Raw genomic sequence first — 25,030 nt, 5'->3', positions numbered from 1 at the left:
ATTTTTACTGCAATTATTGCACATACACTCACACCTACTGAATTGCAACACTATGAAGGTGTAAAAACAAGCAAATGATCTCCAGTCAAGAGTGATACACAATGGAGTGCAATGCCACCTTACTCTACTGAAAGACACCCCTCCGCCCCTCACATGAGAGGAGGGCAGCTCATAATGTTACGCTGTGCCACAACAGATGGATAGACTGGAGTGGAAGGAATATGCGGTATCAGTTCCTGTTCATAAAGACTCTTAATAACAGGAGATGCAATAGATTACTCTCGTTGCCCGGAAACCACGTGTGTGAAGTGTAACATGCACAAGTTCATCTATGATGTTTTATGGCACAGAGAGGTGACAAATTAAAGGAAAATTTAGACTGCGTGTGATGCCAAGGCCACCATGTGAAGCCAAAATAGCTTCGATGTTCTTTTTGCATGTAGGTCTTGGCTTGCTCTTCGCTCTCCAAGTCTCTAGACCTTTGCTTTAGACCAAAATGAGCTAGCCCCTAATTTGTGGACATTAGTCTGGCTTCTCGGCACTTAGTTGGACTTTGCTATGACTAGATCACAACCTAAGACACATCATTTTGATACTCAGTGACCCAAACCTGTAGAAGAGCACTCTTATCAGGACGAAAGGGGTTTGTCATAAGACAAAGGTGGTGAACTTTGCAGTAAGTCTTTCCACTAAAGGGAGACAAGTGGACCCAAACCAGACCAACACACTGACCCCCACCCCACTGAAGAGGTCAAGGGTTTGAGTTTTTCCTTTAATTTAATTTCATAAATTTGTGTGTGTTGTGTGTGTGTGTGTGGTGGTGGTGGTGGTGGGGTGCTCTGTTAAGACGAGAACCACACGTCCACACGTTGCGCGCTCCAGATCACTGCGCGCGTAGGCTACTACTGCAAGTCTCTTTGTAAACAAGCGCACCGAGAGAATCGGGCAGAGAGGGAGGGAGGGAGGAAGAGGGAGAGACACACACACAGATAGAAGAGAGAGAGAGAGAGAAAGAAAGAAAGAAACCAAGAAAGAAAGAGACCCACCTATACATATTCTCTCTCTGGGGTCGGTGCGCCTTTTCCAGCCCCAGCTTGGTGAAAATCCCCACAAGAGCCATAATCGCCACTACTCCACAAATGACGTAAACTATTAAGTTCGTCTTGTCTTTAGTGCTGTCGTGAGGCTTGTTCGTTTTCTTGTAGGGTGTCTGCCCGCTCTTCATCCACATCGGGGTGTCATAATTTGTACAGGTTTCCTGGTCGAGCCGCGACTCCTTGATGGAGCAGCAGAAGCGGAAGCCACAGGTACCGCAGCAGTACAAATACACGCCCGTTTTGCAGATGAACGGCGGGTCATACTGGCCCATCACGTCGTAGTAACCCCGACACTTTTCCTCCGTGTGCGGGGTCTGCTCGGACACGCTCTCCTCCGGCGTGGAGCCGTTCGAGGTGGCGATCATTACGAATCCCCCGAGCGCTCCTGGAATCCCGCCAGCCTTGCACACGAGAGCCATAAGTTTGAGCAACAAGAAGCAGGGGAGAAAGTGTTTCCCTCTCATTGTGCTCTCTCCTCCGTTCAACTTCGCGCGGAAACGAAAAGACCTGAAGAGAGGGGACAGGGCGCACGGTCATGATATGCCGAAAAGTCCAGAAATATCCGCGCTGATGAACATCTTTGCTCGCGTATCTTTATCCACAAACAAACGCGCGGAATAAAAAGAACAAACAAAACAAAAAACCCTATGTGGATTAAACTTGACTTAACTGAACTCCTCTCCAGCGAGTGCGCATTTAGACGCCTTTCCCAAAAGGTTTTTGTCTTTTTTTATCAGGCTCAGATTTTGCGTTTTCGGGAGTGCATCACTTCACTCCTCTGTCTGTGCGCACTTACGCACGGGAGTAGGCAGAGACACAAGCCGCACCGAGGATGAGAGCGCAGTGAGCGAATAGAAGAGCCGAGGGTGGGAGAGCCTGGTGCACACACACACACACACACACACGGAGAGGAGGAGGAAAACAGGGGGAGGGAGTGAGACTGCAAGGGCTGACTCCGAGAGGGAGAGAGAGAGAGCCTTTATTGTGAAATATTATGATAAAAGCGTCTATGCACATCACTATTACGCTCTGCGAGGAAAGTCGTGGGAGCCCCATTTTTTTAATACTTCCAGTCGTAGGTTGCCATTGTTGGAGAAATCCTGAAATCACAAGTAGCTTAATGTGTTACAATAGGCAGCAGCTGGCAGAGCTTCGAAGAACAGGTGATACATTTTGAACAACAAAAGCAAAAAAACAAAAAAAACACACAACACCTATAGATCCCAGGGGACATCTATAGGAGACAGCAATCTGGCCCATCAAGACCATAACCAAGAGACAACCCAATAACGAGTGATATTCCACCACAGGCAAATGTCTCACTCTTGTGGTTTTTGCCAAACGTGCTCGGAACAGAAAAATATAAAATGAAATTTTTTTAAAAAAGAAAAATATACGTATTTGTCTGCCTCGGAGCACAATCCTCACAATTTGTATCAATAAACCAGGCGAAACAAGAGAAAAACTGAGAATTTGTTTCGGGAAAAGGGAAAATTCAATAATTTATCAAAAACAGAAATCCCCCCCAAAACAAACAAACAAACAAACAAACAAACAAAAAACAACACAAAATAAAAATAAAGTTATGGTTGTTTTAGCTTGTAGGGATATTAATCCACCCGGATTAATATCTTTTCTTTTCTTTGTTTCTTTGTGGCGCTCAAAGCGCAACACAAACAAACCCATGAAGCGGCTAATCTGGAACTAATTTCCTTCTATCTATCTATCTATCTATCTATCTATCTATCTATCTATCTATCTATCTATCTGGCAGGGCAGAGGAGAACATGGCATCAGTGGATGCAAATGTAGTGTTTGCTTTGCTTGGATTCGTGGATCATGTGTGTAGGGCTGTGGGATCATTTTGGGATGTTTTTTGTTTATGTCCATGTGCGGAAGATACTGCTGTTAGATAATGAGTTAGACAGTCCAGTATATTTGAATGAATGAATGTATGAATATGACTAATTAATGGATGAATTGATAACTTTACCAATTACTGATACAGGAGATGGATAAAGCCGATACCCAGACATGGAAATAAAAAATATCCATCCATTACTTTTTTACTACTAGATTATGTAAGTTCTTTAAATGCAATTCTTTTTCACCTCAAACAGATGCTGTTTCAAGTGAAAACTCCCTTCATTATAGGTTAGGTGCAATAAAAAATCATGAAAATCGAATATATTTCCACCTGCAAGCCCCTCTGTCACCTCTGATGATTCATTTTCTGGATAAAAATCCGATTTCCAAAGGACCTTCGATGTATACAAACTGTCTGGCAAGCAAGAAAAAAACCTTCGATTTGCCCTTATTCAGCTAGTGTTAAAGCATGCAGACAATCAGCGCGGTGAGGAGGACGGGTGGACGTGGCTCTCTCCGTGGTTCTGAAAGACTATCCTCTGTCCAAGGTTCTTCTTTCGTGCGGTTTCTTATTTTGCCATTCTCACACACAGCTAAAACACGTAATGGTGTGGACGATGCAGATGTTTGGTTTGTGAAGGTTTATCGGAAGAAGATGCGAATGTTTGATGACTTGATCGAATTTCTTTCGCTTTTGTTTTCTGATTTATAAACGATGAGTTGTGGCTAAAACGATAGCATAATTCTCTTTCTTGTCGTTGAAACTTGTTAAACAGTAAACATGAAGGTTGTATCTGGTTTAACACTTTGCGGGAAAACCTGTTAGACTGACTTTTTTTCGCCTGTACTTGCCTGCATGTTGTAGTCACACTGGGGGCCGCTGCAGTGACGATCATATACACACTCACAAATAGGCTGTCTAGTCGATCGCCGAGAGTCTCGGGTTTAGCTAGCCGCAGGAACAGCTGGGGAGAAGCATAACAGCTACATAACCGTCCCACTCGGACCTGCCGGTTTGCTCTGGAGACGGTTTAACCAAGCGGGTGTTATGGCTGAGAGTGAGAATATCTTCCTCAAGGCAAAACACCGGACATTCAGCGGACTCACTGAAGGTGACTGCTTTTAGCTTCTTTAGCTCCGCCGGCTAGCCAACTTCTGTGAGCTAACTTGACAGCACCGGTGACACAGGTTGTTGGTGGCTACAGGTTTATAGTCTGACAGAGGGAAAGCTGTCACTTAGGTTTGCGTAGTTTTCTTTTAACCAACAAGCTGACACTGTCAAACACAGGAAGACAGAGTGGCTAGCTAGCTAGCTCGTGTTTACAAAATTAAAAGTAGGGAGTGTGGCAATCTTGTTCTTGCAAAGAATCAAATCGGGGCAATCCGTAAACACAGCGGTTGCGGCTATTTCGGTTTGCATTTGTTTCTAACTCTGGTGCAGAAGAGCTACAGAGCTGAGTATTCATTCATTCAAAACTTACAAATAAAACCTATGCTTGACTTGGGCTGCAGTCTCTAATTAGTCATTCATTTATAGCTAAATCAAGCCCTGTCCTCGAAGGTTGAGGCAGACTTCTTTCAGTCGAAAGTTGTTTTCTATGCCTCGGAAGAAACTGAAGGGTGAATTAGATTTAGATGGTTTACTCTTAAGTGGCACAGTACAGTCCTGCCGTTAAGATATTCAAATATTGCAAACATAATCACGGCGCCCACAGCTATGTGTTTATGAGCTGCTGCCCCTCCTGTTTGTTTTAGCTTATTTAGCACCCCCTGCTGGAAGCAGGATAATATGAGGAAACTGTGGGAGAAAATTGAGATCTTCAGTATTTTATTATTTGCAGCCCATTCACTTTCATCTGAAATGGTCATAAGTTTTGTTATGCGGAGTCCACGCAGTGGCCGAAATCAGAGCGATTGGTGTTTGACTTTGCAAGAAGGCTTCTGCTTATCTCTGGGTGTGAGAGCAATGCCAGTTTCTTTTCTTTTTTTTTTTCTTTTCTTTTAAATGTGCCATTGAAATAGTCACATACCTGGCTTCACGGAGTAAAAACATTTGCACTATAAAGTGTCCTCAATGTATTAGAAAGGTTTATTTATTTATTTTAATGAGGTCAGTTAAATCTTTTGAATCTGTTAAAGTTATTCAGTACTCAGGGGCAGGACCAGCATTTTAAGGGACATATGTTTGCATATTGAACTTGCCTGTTTCCTTTGCCAAGAATATTCCATCCAAAGTTTATATTTTCAGGAAGCAAAATTCACATCAAAGCATATTTAAAGCTGGCGCAAAATTGTAAAACTTTTCTGTCAAACAATGAGTTCAAAGATGTGAAAGTTTTTGGTTTTAGGAGGTTAGTTCACAGCTATAAAAGTGTACCTGAAGCATTTCAGTGGGTGGCTCCACGGTGTAGTGGTTAACACATTCGCCTTGCATGCAAAAGATCCCCAGTCTGACACCAGGAGGAATGGCAGGATAAATGGGAGGGTTGTGTCAGGAAGGGCATCCTGTGTAAAACAAATCTGTGCCAAGTCATGCAGATCTATTCACTGTGGTGACCCCTTGGGAAATGAGGTAGTGGGTGGAAGTACCAACAACTGAAACATTTCAGTGCTGGTGTCAATATTGACATTTCTGTCAAACTTATTTAAACATGGCAACCTGGTAATGCACTCTAATCCGGACTGGCTGGCACACCTTCTCCATACACTGGTCTTAAGTGGAATTTAGTGAAAGTAATTTCATTTTGCAATATATACAAATATAAAGTCATAATCAATATTGGGCTTCCACATTTTACTAACCTTCTACTTAGTGGTTTTATTTATTTAGAGATGTTAGAACACTCTATTGATACCTGAGAAGAAGAGAGAGCCAGAGTGAGTGAGCTCTGACTTTGGGCATTAAGGGGCTGGAGCTAATGGCACAATTTAATTCCACACCGTGGTCCTTCACCACACTAAATATCCCCTTTAGATTTAGTATGGGGATGATTCAGGAGAGGAAAAAATCATTAGAAACTATGTGCTATGTTATTTCACTCTCCATTTTTCTGTGGCCCCCGAGTACCCCCCAGCTTCAGACATCCACAGCTCCTCTCCCTGCTCTTGCAAACTTTTGAGGATTTTTCAAAACTGTGCAATGGGTGGTGTTTGGCTCAGAGCTGGGGGTCAAGTTACACTTTAAAATGCAGCTTTAGTCTTTATCCTCTCAAGAAGTAAAAATGCTGACAGACTGTCACAGCCTGCTAAGATAAAATTAGGCTTTTTTCCACTAAACTTAAGGAGGACTTTTATGCTCATTTCCATATTTTTATTTGTGAACTGTTTGCATGAGTCACAGTTCGAAATGATGCTTATTTATCAAACAGTGGCAGCCCCTCACTGCTCTCTGTCTGAAACAAGCCTTAGCTCCCTTCCCCCAGCTTTTAAGCAATGGTACTATGCAAAAGTCTTGAGACACACACATTTCTTTATCTTTATGCAAGTAACATCTGCAAACATACATGGGAAAATGGTATATAAGGAAAACAGTTTGTACAATTCTAACAAGCTTAAAAGTCAATATTTGGCAGTGTGTTTGAGATCATCCTCATGCTCAAAAATGAAGCTGTTGTAAGTCTGACACTTTCCAGATGGTATTGCATGGTGGATTAAAATCTGATGGTGCTTTTCTGCACTCATAATTCATCAGTTTTGACAAGAAACAAACACCTCTGGCTGAAATGCATTCCCAAACCATGCTCACTGCTTTATGTCTCTCCCTACCAACTCTGTGCATGTTGATGGTGATTTGAACCAAACTTGGATTCATAACTCCACGAGACCTGTTGTAAGAGATTTTCAGTCTAGTTGTTGTATAATTTAGCATACCTCATACCCTTCCTTAGGAATGGCTTCTTGACAAACATCATTAAATAGAGACTATTTCTGATGAGGCTTCAGTGAAGTAGATGGATGAACTGAAGGGCTAGGTCCCATGTCAGATCTTTGTTGGATTTTTGCTCTTTTGGATTCTTGGATTTGTTTCTTTTGGATACTGTTCATGCTGTAGATCAGGCACCATGTTCATTCACTCATGAGCTGCTGTAACATGAATTAAATGGCTGAATTGCCACCTCAGCATGCAGTCAATTTTTGGCTAATAGGTTTTTGGTTTTTGCAACAAACTGCTGGTGCCTCTCTCGATCCATTCTCTTCAAGTTATTCCACTTAGCCTACAGCCTATCCCAGCTACCATAGGCTGTTTGAAAAAACAGCCAATGTCCAAAGCACAACTTTGAATGCTGAAAGTCTCAAACGGTTGCTCAAGACCACTTTAAAAGGAAACAGGAAAGTCTGGCTCCTTGGGAGCAAAATATGAAGACATTAGGGATTGCTTAAGACTTTCGCACTGCGCTCTATATATTGCTGAAAGTCTGGAAAAGATATATTATGTGCTTCTAAACTTTATGTTACATTGATACGGCCAGCCTCAGGTCGAATTCAAAATTCATCAACAGCACTCGCTGTGTAGTCATAAGCTGAGATCAAGGCTGGGCTTGTTTGGATCGAGGCATTCTAAGTAATCGGGTTGATGATGATGATGATGATAATCATAAAAGCAAAATGTGTCATAAATGTCAATTACACCGAGTTCGTCATTGTTGAGATTTTACGAGTTTTCCTCCCAGGAGCAAGGCAGTTTTTGTTTTTCTTTTTTGTTGCTCTTTCTTTTCTTATCTTTGCTCGAGTTTCTCTGGAGGACAGAATTATCGCCGACTCATTTGGGAGAGTGATACATGGAGAGCATGTTAAACACAGGATGCTGAACAGTTACAAGCCCCCGCTGAGTGAGAGTGAGGGGATTTGTGCAGAATGCAGATGCGGACTCTCCACGGTGACAGCGCAGTGCATAACTACAGTGGTACAGCTTCCACTTCCTCCGGAAACTCAACGAGTGGAGTAGAAAGCTGTTGTTTACGCCTGCTCTTAGTATCTGTCTGTTTCGGGGGAAACGGCGAGCCTCCATTTCCATACTACTTTGGCGGGCGTCCTTCATGTCACGCCTTGTCATTACCATCAGCCAAGCCTCACTGAGTGTCTGCTTGTCTCTTTTCATGGAAAGGTGGGCACTGTTTGCCTTGTAAATGAATATTTGAGAGTGATTAGATTGTAGGGCCCTTCTGTTGCGTAATATCAGGATTATGTAAAACACTTGTTCTTTGCCATTCATTCTCTAACGTGTATCTCGCTGTTAATTATTTAGCATTGGTTACTCACAGGGAGAGAGCACGTACATCTCTTCCCCGCCAACGAGGTTTAATTCCCAGTCCTACATCCTGATCCGCGGTGCTTTTAACTAATCAAGTGTTGTGCCAATTCCAAGAATGAATACGATGAGGTTTTGAGTAATGCTGTGGTGACACCTAATTCTTGAAGCTTTAATGTTTCTGCTTATTACGTTTTGGGGGTTTTTTCTTCTTCTTTCTTTTTTAAAGCGTCATGTAGTATATTGGTATAGAAACACCAGAGAGCCCTCACCTTATCAACAATTTATATACATGTATTATACACAGTGCTGTGCAAGCGTCTCGAGCCACCCCTCACTTATTTACTTCCAAGGAGCCAGACTTACCTGTATTTTTTTAAGTCGTCATTGAGCAGTAGTTCTTCAGACTTTATGAAAGTCTTTCAGAGTTTTTCTTTGGACGTTGGCTGCTTTTTCACTCATTTTCAGTCCAGTTCTTGGTCTTGACCATTTTCAGAGGAATGTTTTTCTGTTTGTTTGTTCTGTGAATCCTCAGTTATTAAAAAAAGAGCTTCTAACTCAAAGGATGAATCAGACAACTTCGCAAAGATCTGTTAGAAGATTTTTTTAAAAACCAGACATAACACAAAAGCACATAATTTGCTCTGTATTCCTTAGTTGAATCAGCAAATAATACAAGAGGTAACAGTTTAAGTGGCATGAAATAGTATTTTTGCAGCAACAAGTTGATTCCCGTGAGTTATTAGCATCAAACCTGCATGTTTTGGGATGCTGTGCAGTGTGTCCTGAGTGGAAGACAAAAGAGTGGCACTCTGTCTACACCAGATATACAGTATCTGAAAGACATAGTAAAAACCTTAAAACAACAACATAAAGAACAGCAAATATCTGACACAGAGCCTGAGAGATGCATCTGGCTCTTCAGCTGATCCGTCTGCTGTTCACTGAAGCTTCATCAGAAATGATGAGGATGGAATTATGAACACCAGATTTGAATCCATCGTACAATAATGTCTTGAAAGCATCTGATCAGCGACATCTTCCCTTTTCAGCATGACAATGATGTGATGTAGTGAATTTCAGGTGTACTTCAGCTGTTTTCTATAGTGCACAACACGTAACTGAATAACCTGCATTGTCATAATATTTAGCTAAAAGAAGCTTTATTCTGTTTTTGTTTTAGACGCAGAGCACAAATGGACTGGACCATTTTTCTTCATCCAAGCTGCAGACCCCCAGCTTGGGCTTATGAAGGCCTGGAGGGATGGCGACTGTGACGGCGGGGGGGAAGAATGGGCTGAGGAAGTGGAGCTCACTAAGCAGGCCGTGGAGGCCGTTAACCAACTCAGACCCAGGCCGAGATTCATGGTGCTGTGCGGCGACTTGGTCCACGCCATGCCAGGTAGGGGTTAGAGCACAGCAAAGAAATATTTACAGTTCTTTAAAAATGTTGCAAGGTTACTAAATGATTGTGTTATTGCTGTAATATTTTATAAAAATGAAGAGGTAGGCTTGACAGTTTTTCACACGGTAAAGTTTTACCGGGCAGTCTTTGTCATTTTTCAAGGATTCAGAGATTTTTCAACAGGTGTTTAGGGAAAGCACAGAGTGTCGCTCCTGCTGTTCCTTCGTAATGAAACTCTGAAGTACATCGCCTTTCGCTAAACACTAAATTACTTTTAACTTAACTGAGCGAAAGCACAACAGCCAAAAGAGGAAAAAAAGAAAGCCACAGCAGCGATGAGAGGTTCCCGGTGGATGTGCAGCCATATGGACAGGAAAAACAAGATAGCAGCATCAACCAGTCTGACTGCCAATTATCTGCGAATGTTTGGGGACATAATGTGAACTCACAGATGCCGAACTGCATGAGATTTAGCTCCGCTTAGCCTCTTATGGTCTGACCAGATTATACAGTAGCGGTCCCGGGAGTGCTATCCCATCGCATCTGGGATGTCACGCCAGCCTGTTCAAATGCTGCACGTATTTCAAAGTGTTCAAAATGTCTTTCCCAGGTTACAGATAACAGCATATTATTGAGAACCACATGCTGTGATTTCATGCACTGAACAGCATTTCAACAATGCAGCTTGCTTCATACTTCATTTGGTAATTTTCTCTGTACGCATTTGTTGGGGGAAAGAATACAAACTGAATGACTTCGTTAAGATGTAAGTGATCCGTCTAGACTGTTTTGGTTGATGTGAGACGTCTGCCATCTTGGCATCTTTAAAGCAGATGTGAAGAGCAAGGGGTGGATCCGACTAGGCAACTGAGGGACACTGAATGCTAATACCCTGCTTTATTGTCCTTTTTGACTATAGGGAACCATAAGCCACAAAATGAACCTCATTTTGTATTTAGTAGGATTTGAAAGTAGTGTTTGAGACGATCGACTCTGCAATAAAGTGTTTATTGAGGTAATAAAAAAAGGGCTCTTGAAAGTCTTCCCATAGATTTTCTTTTTGCAACCACAAGAGTCGCCCCCTGCTGGCTAATTCTATTTCATGGTGCACTGTGCTTTTCTTTTTTGGCAAGATTCTCAACACCACTGTCTGAAATGTAACCCCAAACCATGACAGAGCCTCCACCGTGTTTTACAGAGGGTTGTAGACACCCAGTGTTGTATCACTTTTTCTTTTCTTTTTCACTTTTTCAGTTTTCTTTTTTTTAGGGACGTGCACAGCATGCTGAGATGCTCCATATTCAATGTTTTCAGCTACTTTGGGATTCTTTGGGAGACAAAGAAATGTGTTTTTGTGAAAGGCTGTCAGAAATAAGGATCCTGCACAGTTATGTGAGGACACAGCATTGGTTCACCAATCATTTCATTGGAATGAAAACGGGTGTAAAAGCAGCAAATGTCCAAAGGAAAAGGTCTGAAAGACCTTCAGAAAGCCTGGAGAATGATTGCTCAGGACCTCTATAAAAAAATTGCAACTCGGGCTTTTGGAAGAAAGTGTAAAGAAATGAGGGATAGTTCAAGGTTTTTTTTCACAGTACTGTATAATGTAAACTGTGTGCTTATATTTGCCTTTGTAAGCTGAAATGTTACTCAGTTTAAAACGGCTGCTGCATTGTGATCTAAACTGTGAACATATCGTTTCAGTCTGATGTTTGACTGGTGTTACTGTACGAAACAGGCAGATCTGACTCTACTTACACTTCTCCCACTGTGGGTTTTAACTTATGATATGATTAGACTTAGATGAGGGAAGCCTCGACATCCCCGATAAGTCCCTTTAACCCAGTATGAAATACATTAGGCATAATGGTAAAACAGTTATGCTTTTTCTGTTAAGCATGGTCACAAAGAGTGCAGGGCTCGCCTGACCTGAAAAATCAGCACATGTATGCGTCTCTGCTAATATTAAAATGGCAACTGCCAAGCATATAACAGACATGGTTTTTCAAATTCAGACTCATTTCCCATGTGTGGTTATTAGTTATGTGTGAGTGAACATGTATATCATAGTTTGTCTTGAGTTTTAAACCCACCTCATGCAGCACCTTACATCTGTGTCTACTGCTGCAGATGTTTTCAAGAGAAACTGAGATTTGTGATATTTATGCAACTGTTGAATGTAAACATGTATATTGAGATAACCCTGCTCTAATTCATTTATTCCACAAAGAACATCAGCTTTGGGTCTGTTCAGCCTCAGAATAGTTTTCACTGAGAGTAGTGAGGTAGGTTTGAGCATTAGCTTTCTTCTGTTTCCCAGCCAGAGTCTGTAAACAACGTATTCCCATTTGACAGTAGCTGATATTTATCTATGAAAAGCAGAAGGTTTCTGTCTGTTCTCACGATGCTGATGCTGATTAGGATTTTGGCTATCGATCAGACCAGACAGGCTTTAAATTCTCGCCCAATTTAAAGGAATCCGTGCGAGAAAGCTGCCGCTGTGTTTTGCGGTGCTGCGACTCTTGCAGCTTGAAGGCAAAAAAAAAAGAAAGAAAGTTAGTTCTGCCCATGAAGTCTAGTTTGAACACATCAGACCCCCCTGTGACAGCATGCAGTATTTATCTATAAAAAACACCTGGGTGCCTTCAAGCTATTTGCAGGAAGAGAAGATTTTTCTTTCGCTTTTTTTTTATTTTTATTTTTTTAGTTGAATTATTCAGTAGCAGTCTGCTAGCTGCAAATGAAGGTTTGTTAGGCTATAAACAGTATATGTGAATGGGCTGCACTTGATTCTGTCTCTGTCCTATTCTCTGAGGTAAAGATTCTAGCTATCTTGAAAGCAGCACAGCAAACCTGTGTGTGTGTGTGTTTACCACAGTGGCAGCTGGTTTCCCCCGATCCTGTCACCTGATGCTTTCTGAATAGATTTCCTGAATCGTAACTGAATTTGAAAAAAGCTGGTTACCTTAAAAATGCCTGATTGTGGAAACGCCACAATCACTGTGTTGCCCACCTCGTCTGATACCGAGATACCAGGTTTGACTCGTGCTGCGTCCAGTCCTCCCCTCTGCTTGTCTGTTTCAGTAGAACATAGGATGATTTACACCACATAACCTTTAAATAAAAAACAAATTATTATACTCTTAAGGTAATGACATCAAATTTACACTTTAGCTGAAGACGGCTCTGTGTTCTTGATTTTCTGTGTGTGGAGTCTGACTTTACAACAGGTTATGAGGAGCAGGCTGACAGAGCCCAGTGCAGGTTTAATGTTTGGCTGCAAAAAAGCGCCGCAAGCTGTTAACCAATGCAGACTACCTTTGCATGAAAATCAGGGGTCTAAAGTGCGGCGCCTACCTGCCTGGCTGGCCTCCAGGAAGGGACACTGAGAGAAATCAGCAAGCAATCCTGTCTCCCTCCATCTCTGCATGTCCTTGCTCTTTTTCTCTCTGGGCTCTGGTGGCATGTTTGATTGGATCGTGATGAAAGTTTTATTCTGCCTAATCCTGGAGACCATGTAAGATATTAAAGCCAATAAGAATATTTATATGTGGAGCAGTATGCCATTAGGAAAATGTCCTTCTGCTCCCCATTTTCTAAAATTTGACTCGAAGCAAACTATTCATATTCAGCAGAGATGTGGCTTGGCTTAGTCACAGAGGTACTCCCCCCCCCCCCCCCCCCCCCTCATCTTTTTTTTTTTTTTCTTCTTTTTCTGGGTCATAATGACCACCAATTTTAGCTGCACAGCCACAGTCATGAACCCTCCCGGAGCTGTCTCCCACTATCATCTAGCTGAGTCTGGCTGTAGGCATCCAAGTCTCCTTATTATCCCCATGACTGCACCATTTAAACCAAAAACATGCCCACATCCAGTTACCCCCCCACACACACACACACCCTTCCCCATGTTCCTGCCATCTCCCCTTATGATCAGTCACATTTGGAGGTCAGAGCGCGATCTACTTCGCATGTCGTCGTACAGTAAATAGTGTAAGCATCAGGTTTAAACCTAAAGACCTCGGGGACCTTTAAACGCCGCGGCGTCAGCTGCTGTTACTGTCAGCACCAGCAGAGCAGGTTGTGCGTGCCATCCTCATTACTCGCCACGTCTGTCACTCGGCTGGCAACTGGGCCGCCTCATTGGTAGGAAGGAGGGAAAGAGGTATTATAGCTGAAGCTGCTCCTTCCGTCTCTCGGCTGACATTTCCCCTTAAACTGTTTATTTACAATACAGAATGAATGCGTGGCGGCCAGGGGAAGCTGGCTGTCAACCGGCATTGTCAACACCGCTGCCTGTCGGCGACAGGAAATTGGCAACTGTATTTCTGCTCCTACAGATTTCACTCTCTATCTCCCTTCGCCGTTGCTCTTCGCAGTTTCTTTTTCTTTTCGGTCTCTTTCCTCTATTATCTGTCTGCTCTCTTTAGTAAACAGCTGCGGTAACATGCCTCATACCCTATTTTGACAACCTTCATTTGCAAGTCTGACACATACGCAAACATGCTGATTAATTCTTGCCTCTGATGAATCTGTTTGAAGCATCTATGTGAATTAACTTTGTGTTGAGGGTGTAAAGGTTCTGTTTTGTAATTGTTGAGGAAGAAATGTATGTGTGTGTGGGTGTAAGTGTCAGTTTCAGGTTTAAATTTATACTGTAGGAAAACTGCGGGCTAAGTGGTGATGTCTTGGTATAACAAATGATCTTCCTTATCAAAGACTTGGGCAGACTGACGGATTTGTTTGCGTCCCATCGCAGTGGTCCACAAGGGGCGACCCATTCCCCAAAACGAAAAGTTGTAGAAAGAAACGCGGGCCAATGTCTCATCTAACTTCATCATGTCATCCAGACCTTTACTGATAGCACGTTCCTTGATTCTAATTCCCTATCTCCTCTCCTCCACAATCCCAACTAAACCCCCAAGAGATGCTTTCTCTTCTCAAGGACTTCCTTCAATCTCACCTAATTTTCTGTCTGCTGTTGCCGCCTCTCCCTCGCTTACTTTCACTTTCCTGTGTCTTTCTCTCACTTACTTTCAAAGCTGACAAATGAAGAGGATAAAGAGTAGGAGGCGGTGGGGGCAGCAAAGGGAGGTGGTGGGGGTGGGGGAGCTAGATATAGAGCTGATTAGATTAGAGAAACATGCTGGACTTGACACTCTCCTAATGAGCACTACAAAGGATTCAAGCTGTGTCTCTGGGGGTTCTTGAAGGATGTTACGCATAATACAGCAGGGAGAAATGTTTAAGTACGCATGTGCACGCCTGTGTGCAAAACTCGGAAAGGTGAAGGAGAGGTTGCCTTGGGACTTCCCTGTCCCCTCTCTGTATTTGTGGAAACTAAAGGTGTACTAACTGCAGTTTTCTTGGGTGATTTAATTGTTAGTTTTTTTCTTTTTCTTATTTTTGGTAAAAGTCTGACCTCACAATCCGGTGACCGAATTGATCAGTGGATCAAATGGAATCTGGCTGATTTCAGTCACCAGTTGACTGACTGACATATATATTTCTACATACAGTAGAAATGCATATATACTCTCTGTAGGACTGTAGAAAGAATTCGAAAAACAGGGTTTTGGTGCCTTATCCAAGTCCAAATTATGGTAGCAGTGTGATTAAATATAGTAGTTTAGACATTCTTTCCATGAGCCACATCCTCTGGGCCTGAAGGTCAGAACAGCTATAAACACTTTTGTGTTTTTGCATCGGCTGCTTCTTTTCAGGCATAACGTTGTCCTAATCAGATCTGGGACTGCTTTTTGGGTGGCAGAGAGCTCCACTCAGTCCCTAATGCTATCTTATAACTTTTAGGCCTGCTGCCCTTTCAAAGAAATTCATTTCAGACACGTCCATCAGTGATCCCACCTGTTGAGTTCAGTTGCAAGCTTTACACATCTTCATCTTTTTTGGTAAGGCAGCATTACGTAAGGTCACTAGTATTGATGAGTCTGCTCTTTTGGAAGAATGAACTAATCACACCAATTGTAACGCACGGTTGATGCTCTCTAACAGAGAAAAAGCGAAGACACAATGTTACCTTTAACCAGTGCAGGCTTAAAAATTATTGAAACTGTAGAAAATTAATTCTTGAGGTTATGTTTAACAAAGAAATCGCAGCATGTTTCAGATGATAGTTCAGATGAGTTTAAAGTGTTTTTCTGTGAATTTCTTCTCAGCCATAATTAATGGTATAAAAACACTCACTGTGGCTGCTTCTCAAAAAAGCCTTTACTTGTGTTCATGGAGTCCGGCTTCATGGTTCTGGACTGCAGCTGGTTGTCCTGCTGATGAAGCTGTTCTCCACCAGGTTCAGGAGTCGTGTTGCAGCTGGAAGCAGATCTATTATCACAAGCTGCAGTCCATGACCGCAGAGTTAGAGTCCATGATGCTTTCGATGGTGGAACGAGAGATGCTCTGGAGAGGCAGCTGAATGTTAGCTTGATTACCAGCAACTAAGCTTTCAAAATACCCTCACAGCCACTTTATTGGGAACACCAGTTAATGCAAATATCTAATTAGCTAATGACATGGCAGCAACTCGATGCATTTAGGCATGTAGACACAATAAGGTCACGATTTACATTATGACCACAGTGTACCCATCTTCTGATTGTAGTTTCCTGCAGGATAAATGCCATGTCACAAAGCTTAGATTTTCTTAAACTAGTTACTTCAACATGGCATTGTAAACAGATGGCCTTCACAGTCACCAAATCTCAGTCCAATAAAGGACCTTTGGGATGTGATTTGTGGATGCGCAACCAACAAATCTGCAGCCACCTTGTTGAATCTATCCCACGAAGCATTAAGGCTTTCTTACTGGTCCAATCCAGTACTAACAAAGTGTACCTAATAAGTCGGCCTGTGAGTATAAATTTAAGGGGGTTGTCCACTAGTATTAGTACAGTATAATTTGTACAGGGCAGATATATCAGTTGCCAATATGTACTTGGCAGCTTTACCTCATTTTGCGTTTGTGAGATTGTATGAAGTGTTTAATATAACATCATCTTCACTAAGATCTTGCCAAACACCAGTGCCACATCAGCGCAAGCACAACATGTCGATGCATGCTTGAGTTAGTCACAAATATAGAGGCCACAAAATACAGTTGTTCAAGTGTAGAAAATGTATACGACAGCAAGACCCCAGGCACTGAGGACTCAGTGCAGCTTCGACAGCCAGTCTTTAAAGGAAATTGAGAGAAGTGCTTACAGTGTTGGACAGGCTCAATGAGAACCTGCCAAAGTCTCCTGTCAGGGTTTGAGAATCAGTGTTGCAATCTCATTAAGCGAACAAGGCCTTTCAGTTAGAGCCCCACGGGGAGTGGAGAGCAGCATTGTGTTTTTATTTGCGTATACCCTACATGTGCTGCATATTGCAGGGAGGAAAGTAGGGCAAGACAATGCTGGCGTTAAAAATGTTTTTATGAAATGGAATTTGTCGCTATTTCTTATATATGACAAATCCTTATCATTTATTTAATTTAGTGATGCACAACACATCTGCTTTAACCACTTCTTTCATATTTGGGCAAATTACATATAGCGCTATTAAAAAGGGAAGTGAAGAAGAATGTAATGCATGACTAATGTAACCAGATAATTCTAAATTAAGATTTACACTAAATAAGCGAGAGAGAGATTGTGGTCTATTGAAGGACACAGTGGTTGTTCCTGTTTGCTGCTACAGGCAGAAAAAACCCATCTGTGACTTAAAAATAATTTCCTTTCAAGTGCAGCAACACATCTTCATCCAAACGAGCTGCAGTTGTTTCACTGGGCCTGTTATCTTACTGCAGTCACTCACACAACACATCACTGTTAGCTGGAGCAAGATATCTTAAATGCAGATGGGGCTTGGATGAGGATTGGTTCGAGCTGTGTCACAGAGATTGTTGATTCATGCTTGTACTATGGCAGCAGATGGCTGTAATTGAGGGCAGGCAGGTGGTGGTGTGAGGAAGCAGAAGGCTGCACAGCGTCCCTGCCACTGTGTGTCGCAACCAGTGCTATTTATTCACATTTATTTATCAGGAGAAACGTAAGTGTGGCTAGATGCTGTTGTTGAGCCCAAAATCCAGTACATTTGATAAGTGTGAACGTTGCATAGGGTAGTCGAGCACAGCGTCACAGTCAATCTCAAAGGGCAGATGCCGTCAACATCTTTCGACTATTGTTGTCGTTCTCTCCGGTGTCACAGAGACACTGGATGTTTTACAACATATTTGGAAAAGGCCTCCATTTCTGAACCACCTCCTCATAAATCTGTGCGTGTTTTTCCGATTTCGACTCTCGCATCTGCTTCCGTGCATGACAGATGAGGTTTCCAGACAGGCGCGAGTGCCGAATAAATCCAAAACAGCGGTGGAAACTTGAAGTAGTACTCAATTATAAAGTTAGCTGTACAAACTTTATCAGTTGTTTTACATTTTCAAGTGTGTTCAAGTGCACGATAGAACCTCAGTCCCAGAAATGTTGGGACACTGTGCAAGATGTAAATAACAACAGAATGCAATGATTTGCAAATCTCACAAATGCAGATTTTCTTCACAGTGGAACATAGAAAACATGTCAAATGGTTAAACTGAGTCATTTTGCTTCATGAAAAATATCAAGAATAGTAAGACGTCTCAAAAACGTTGGGACAGGAGCAACAAAAGACTGGAAAAGTAAGTGCTGCTAAAAAGGAACAGCTGGAGGAACATTTTACAGTTAACTGGTTTAACTGTTAACATGTCAGCATATAATCAAGTATTAAAAAAAGAGCATCTCATAGATTTTCTGAAGTAAACATGGACAGAGGTTCACCACAGTCAAGGAACTCTCTCATCATCTACAGAAGATAATATCATCAAATGATTCTGAAAATCTGGAGAATTCTGTGCATAAGTGACTGGTTCGAAAATCAGTAGTTTATTCCCGTGATCTTGTGCACAGGCTCAGTGAGTGAGCAGTTTCCTGCAACATCAACAAATGCAGGTTAAGGCTGTATCATACAAAGAAGAAGCTTTATGTGAAAATGATCCAGAAGCACTGCTGTCAGGTAAAAAGCTTGCATCTCTGACGGTAACACCTGTTCTGTAAATTTACACCTTTTATCTTCTACAGTTTAATCCCAAAAAGACATGCTGACAGATTTCTGTCCTTTATTACAGCAGCATTTCTTTGTCACGTAGCAAAACTGAGACTTGCTGTCGAAATTGCACTTTTTCTTATATTAGGATATGTCAGGGATTAAATATGTGAGTTGCATTGGATGTGTTGTGAATAAAATGTTGTGAATGACATTGTTTTTATTTTCATTTTGTAAAGCGTCCTAACTTTTTTTGGCATTTGTAGCATCAACACACACACAGAGGAAAGATCAATTGTATCTAATGTGGAATCTCCCTTGATTACCTACTGTGTATTCACATTTAGGCAATGTCAAGCATAAAACATGTTTTGCTATTCCACTGAGCAGCTCCACTGGAGCAGCTGACAAGGTCAGGTACCTTCCTAAGGCATGGAGACTGATTCTCATTCATCTATCCTAAAGAAAATGACCTAATGCAAATAAAAACTTGTAAATAAACGAAGAAAATCAGGTACAAATGAATTTGTCTGTACCAGCAAAGTTGCAGAGAGTGCTATCAGCTGGAACAGTTGCTTAACAATCTTTGCGCCCCCGGTTTTTCATTTAAAACTTCATTAGTGAGACGGCCTTTGTTTGTATGTAATTGTGGCAGCGGTCTAATATTGTGATTGTGAAATAATTAATCCGCTTTGTTGTGGCTTCAGCTGTCATTTCCTTTCATCAGGATTATACTTGAAAATATCAGGTCAACAGGGAACGAAAAAAGCAAGTTTCAGCTTGTACTGGCATCAATCAGAGGAAAACCACTTATCTAGTTATTGATAATTTGTAAGGCAGTTTTATTCATTCAGAACTAAATTATTTTGATGTCATTTGTGTTTCGCACAAATTGAAATTTTTGCTTGTTTTCGTGATAGTTGTGGAATATTTTATAGGATGGCAATTACATTGTATCTTGGAGCAAAACTAACAACTCATTTGTTTTGGTGAGTAACATTGAAGACAAATCCAACATATTTACAAGGAAGCTCCGTGGGCTACAGTTGAATTTGGACTCAGTTTATCATTAAATTCCAAATAAATGTCAAGCTCTCCACCTGCACTCATCCACAGCGACATGGTGTTGCTGTTCAATGGTTCAGAAGTAATTTGACTACACGGTCAGTAGTACCATGTCCACAAAAAGAAAAGAAAACTGAAAGTATTACTAGTGGTACTATAATGATGTTATGAAAGTGGGCCCAACCAAAAGGACTATTCACTCCATGATCATGAACGACAAGAACAACAAGTGTATTAGATATTTTACGTCTGGAAGCTTTACCTGCAGAGGAGTACCAAGTGAAAGCTCCAGGAAGCATGGTGGTCCAGTGGCAGTACTGTTGCCTCACAGCGTATGGTCCAAACTCTGGCTGGCACCTTTCTCAATACCTCCTCAAGTAGTCTGAAAATATTAATGTTTGGTTAATTAGCTCTAAATTAGCCGTAGTTAAGGGTAGATAACGTGCTTTTGCTGCGTAGATTAAGTCGATATGCAACTTGCAGTCTACAAAGTACCTCAAGTGGTCGGTGAGATTGGAAGGGCGTTGTATAAATGTCAGTCCATATGTTTTCCCTTTTAATGTTTCTTAAACTCTACACTTTCTCCCACTGTCATGAATAAGATGTTCTTTGGGGAAAGGCTCTTATGTAATGAGCCCTATCTAAATATCCGAGGAAAGGTTTGCTCCAAAACTAGGCCAGTAAAATAATTACTCAGATGAATAAAAACGAAAAGAAATATGAGAGGGAAGAGAGAGAGAGAGGATGGGGGATAACACAAGAGCAGAGGCTGATGGGTTTGTTTGATATAAATTCAAAGTTATAAATAGATTTGAGAGTCACCCATTCTCTGCCCTTTATACACTCTGGGACTGAATTAATTTGGCTCCGAACATTACCCATTTTTGGATGTTTACCCTTTTTGTGAACTCCAGGCTTATAGCATTTTTAAACAATTTTGGGGGTGGGGGGGAGGCAAATAGCCTCGTATGTCTTCACAAACCTGCATCTGGAAAGTGGTCTACTCAGCTGTTGCCTGCAACATGTGGACCGAGAGGATACCGCCAGAACACCACTAATCATGTCAGTAACCATGGTGATATGAAGTCGAGCTGTACTGAGCATTCATCATCCTTTGAGCGCTCTCATCATCATCCATATAATCTCTCTCTCACTCTCACGTAGTCCTCATTCACACTTTTAGGCCGTCTTTGGCTCATTTCCACCCGCATACAGTAGCTTTTCTTAATCAAACATCTGTTTGTCACGTCCAGGTCATAATTTGTTTGGTTTTATGTTACCTTTAATCATATGTGTGACATTGACACATGCCATGTTGACAATAGGTTTTCCGTTATTCTTCCTTTAGGTACACCCTTTAGAGAAGGTCAGGAGAAAGATCTGAAGGCAGCCTTGAAGGGGACCGATCCCTCCATTCCTCTGGTGTTTGTCAGTGGAAACCATGACCTGGGTAACACTCCCACTCCCAGCACAGTGGAGCAGTACTGCAGGGAATGGGGGGATGACTATTTCAGCTTCTGGGTAAGCAGACACAAACCATAATTAGTAGTAGCAGCCTGTAGCAGTGGTTGTAGGATGAATGGAATATTATAATGACGGGTACCTGCGAACACCATCTCTGCTCTTACAGGACTAAGAATAGCAAAGGATCAAAACCCTATTTTGGTGTGTGACATTAAATATGTTTTGGTTCTATTTTCCTCAGCATACCATGTGTAGCTAATGTCATTTAGACTACTTTTGGGCATTAGACTTCCCTGTACTTTGATATTGCAGTTAAGAAATATACGTATATCATGGTGTGGTCCAGTTTTTATGGTGGCCATTTAGACCTCTTTTACCGGAAGTTGTTCAAGGGAGCTGTGGTCAATGCATATTTCAGTTATAGCAACTGTTTCTTGGTAACATAACAAACTTTGAGGTGATGCCATGGGCACACAGTTGGTAAACTTAAAAGGATTACAAATTAGGATTGCAAAGTTTGTTTAGATTAGGCCTGCAAAGGGCAAACATAAGACCAGAATGCATAGTATATGGACAGTATATGGTTCCTTAAAGGCCTTGCAATTTAAGACCTGGCTAATGAGTTTTATACATGTAGGTTAAAATGCATGCCAGAGGTATTTTGCTAAAATTCTGCATGGTTGGAGTGTTTTTGCCACACCGCGTTCGTCAATGTTTTCAGTTTCAGCAGTTAGGTTTTGGATAATCTATAGGAATATAATATAAAATTGGGTGTAGGGATGGCAGATGCAATGGGAAACAATTCAAGTTGTTGTTTTCCTCTCTTGTTTTCTTTTTCTCACACTTTTGCCGTCTCAGGTGGGCGGAGTTCTCTGCCTGGTTCTGAACTCCCAGCTGTTCTTCGACGCCTCGGCCTGCCCTGAGCTGAGGGAGGCTCAGGAGGCCTGGCTGGAGGCGCAGCTGAGCAGAGCATCCTCCTCCTCTTCTACGGTAAGATGGCATGACCCCAGCGTGATTGAGGCTGTTTAAGCAGATGAACTCTTCCTTTTGCTTTGTCTGGTCTCAGTAGTTTAGGTTATTGCTGGGGTGTGTGTGCAGCCATGTGGGCACATCATTTGAATTTCTGTCTTTAGAGATCTTGTGATGTAATCATCGCTCACATCTGTCTCCGTTTAGGAACCTAAACCCAAACACGTCCTGATATTTCAGCACATTCCCCTGTACCTAAAGAGTCCGGATGAAGAGGATGACTACTTCAACCTGCGGAGGACAGTCAGGCAAAACCTGCTGGACAGGTTCAAGAAAGCAGGTAGGAAACCAGAATACATAAAATTATGGGGGTTTCTGATTTCCTCTGGTTAAATATTGGTGACCTAGTTCAGGTTTGTGCATTTGGTTAGAATTAGAAGTCGCAGAATAGATAAATCAATTTTACTATCTTAAATGTCAAGCATCTCCGGCTTCCACAGCTCTGAAATAAGAGCATTATTATTTTTTATTTTTTCTTTTAGAATAATGGATTTAGGCCAATGTGAAGTGATCTTAAGTTTCTTGTCTTAATACGCCTTAGCTGCTATTCCTATTAAACCTGTTCATTTTAAGCATATCTCACTGAAGCACAGTTAAGATCCCAGCCCAGAGGATTAATATGTCATTATCCAGCAGCCTCAGGAAGAGCTCTTGGCACACACAATGCAGACATAATTGAATTAATTATTCCATTCACTTCCTATAAGGAGAATAAATCCTTAATCAATCCATTGTTGTGAGCTTATAAGAGAACGATACAAAAGTAGTGAGCAAAAAGAAAAAAATAACCCTCCCACAAGGACAACACGTCTTTAGGCAGAATCTCAGCGAAGGTGCGTCGGCCGGCTTTGCGCTGCTGACTGACAGCAGCCACCTCTCAGTGCCGAGCTTTTCAATCATGCATCAAGGTGACAGACGGTGGATGGTTTTAATTTCATTATCCATCCATTATTTCTGCACATATTTAACCATGTTGGCCCGTCTTGGTCTGATGACCCTTCTCTCTCATAATTGATCTCTCCTCCAGGGCAACACTGCTTAAAATTTTAAAGGGCAGTCTCTACAAGCTTTTTCTTATCATGAGCAGGAGGGTGTTGCTGTAGAATGAGCTGGTGCCCTTTTTCTTACCCGCACTCTTGTGCCCTGCTAGCAATTATAAACACGGGCCACATACAGAGCAAGCGCTCCATGAACTACGAGCATGTAGATTTTTAAATATATGGTATGATTTTCTCAGGCGCTTAAGTGCCATGCATGATACTCCTTTATTACAGCAAGGTAAGGAATACGCAGTATCCATGTTTCCTCTGACTCTTATCTATACATAACAATTAAGCCGATCTCTGCTCTAAATATATCTGTGAATGTGTTCTTTCTCCTGCTCACATGGAGAGATTTGATTTGATATACTGTAGAAATATCCTTCATTTTGACATATTTATGAAGATTCTAAGTCATTCTGACTATAAGATAAGAAAACACATAGCCATGTTATTATTTCTATTAGTTCTTGATAGATGTCCTAAAAATATAGTCCCAACATTGGAATCAGAGGATTTAGCAAAAAGCAAGTCTTTCATAATAGAAATTAGACAGTTATTGATGAAGAACGCACTTTTTCTTCCCTTTTCTATTTTGCTCTCCTCTAATCTCTCTCACTTTAACGGTCTCCTTCCTCCAAGAAGTGACTGATGCTGTAACGTCTGTACTCAGCCTGCTGGATCTGTCCTGCAGGCGTGCTTATAAAAGAGACTGACTGTGATCACTGAGGCTCCATGTCAGTTTGTGATAGAGCTGCTGCTGTGTATTTGTGTCATGGATACTGTAGTCATTAGGGTCACTGCCAGGGCAGAAAATAACAGGCACTGGAAAGAGGACAGTGTCTAACTGAGCTCAAATTGTTCAGATGGCAAAATTGTCAACATTATCCCTGCCAAACATCAACATTACTGTTGTGAGCATGTTAGAAAGCTAATGTTAGCATTTACTGCACATAGCTGTGCCTATAATAGTCTTGTTTTATATTTAATTGATGACTGGCGACCTGTCCAGGGTGCATTTCGCCTCTCGCCCTATGACAGCTGGGCTAGGCTCCAGCCCCCCCACAACCCTGATAAGGATAAGAGGAAGAAGATGGATGGATAGATTTAATATTTATTTTAACAAACTTTTAAATTGTTTCTTAGTCCAGCAATCCATTTTGCCTGGGTTCGGGTTGTGGAAGCAGCAGTCAAAGAGAGAAGCCCACACCTCTCTCCTGGGCCACCTTCTCCAGCTCTTCTGGGGGGGGACACTGAGTTGTTCCCAAGCCACAGATGGATGGACGGAAAAGCAAAACAATGTAGTATTACAGTGGTCCCTTGTTTTTAAAATTATTATGGATGTTTTAAGGCTGTAAAACCCCTCACTACACACTTTATACACTTTTCTCAGACAGTCATGAACATTTTCACGCTTTTCTCTCTTATTTAAACACTTTCAAAGTTCAAACCTTCATAGAAAAATAAGTCCAGTATTATAGAATGAAACCAAAGATCAAACTCTGTGTTCAGGCCCAGAACATGGGAATAGAGCAGCTGTGAGAGAATTCAACATTAATGAATCAATGGTACGGAAGTGGAGGAAGTATGAAGAATGAGTTGAGTAAAGTTTGACTTATCTGACTGTTTGGTTTTGCTTAATGCGCCTTATAATCCAAAAAATACGGTAACTTTTACTTTCCTTTAGCATGTCCAGAAGTCCAACATTTTTGTGCAATGGTAGCATCTTCCTCTGCCTTTT

At 41.7% G+C, this 25,030-nt stretch overlaps 2 protein-coding genes across 2 annotated transcripts in view; one reads left to right on the top strand and one right to left on the bottom strand.

The window, feature by feature from the left end:
- The window catches only part of shisa9a (shisa family member 9a), a 63,569-nt gene extending 61,615 nt beyond the window's left edge, over window positions 1–1,954 (bottom strand). The window contains exon 1 of the mRNA XM_019362792.2: window positions 1,047–1,954. Within this exon, the coding sequence (XP_019218337.1) occupies window positions 1,047–1,561 (515 nt within the window). The 5' untranslated portion in view covers window positions 1,562–1,954. The remainder of the gene's footprint in view (window positions 1–1,046) is intronic.
- A 1,909-nt stretch (window positions 1,955–3,863) lies between these two features.
- cpped1 (calcineurin-like phosphoesterase domain containing 1) overlaps window positions 3,864–25,030 on the top strand; it is a 37,882-nt gene continuing 16,715 nt past the window's right edge. Inside the window, exons 1-5 of the mRNA XM_003438708.5 lie at window positions 3,864–4,075; window positions 9,395–9,613; window positions 21,105–21,277; window positions 22,079–22,210; window positions 22,397–22,529. Of these exons, the coding sequence (XP_003438756.1) occupies window positions 4,012–4,075; window positions 9,395–9,613; window positions 21,105–21,277; window positions 22,079–22,210; window positions 22,397–22,529 (721 nt within the window). The 5' untranslated portion in view covers window positions 3,864–4,011. The remainder of the gene's footprint in view (window positions 4,076–9,394; window positions 9,614–21,104; window positions 21,278–22,078; window positions 22,211–22,396; window positions 22,530–25,030) is intronic.

Source organism: Oreochromis niloticus, linkage group LG8 (assembly GCF_001858045.2).
Source record: "Oreochromis niloticus isolate F11D_XX linkage group LG8, O_niloticus_UMD_NMBU, whole genome shotgun sequence".
NCBI classification, from domain to species: Eukaryota; Metazoa; Chordata; class Actinopteri; order Cichliformes; family Cichlidae; genus Oreochromis; species Oreochromis niloticus.
Note: the sequence above shows the minus strand (reverse complement) of the source record. Positions and strands in the feature narration are given on the sequence as shown.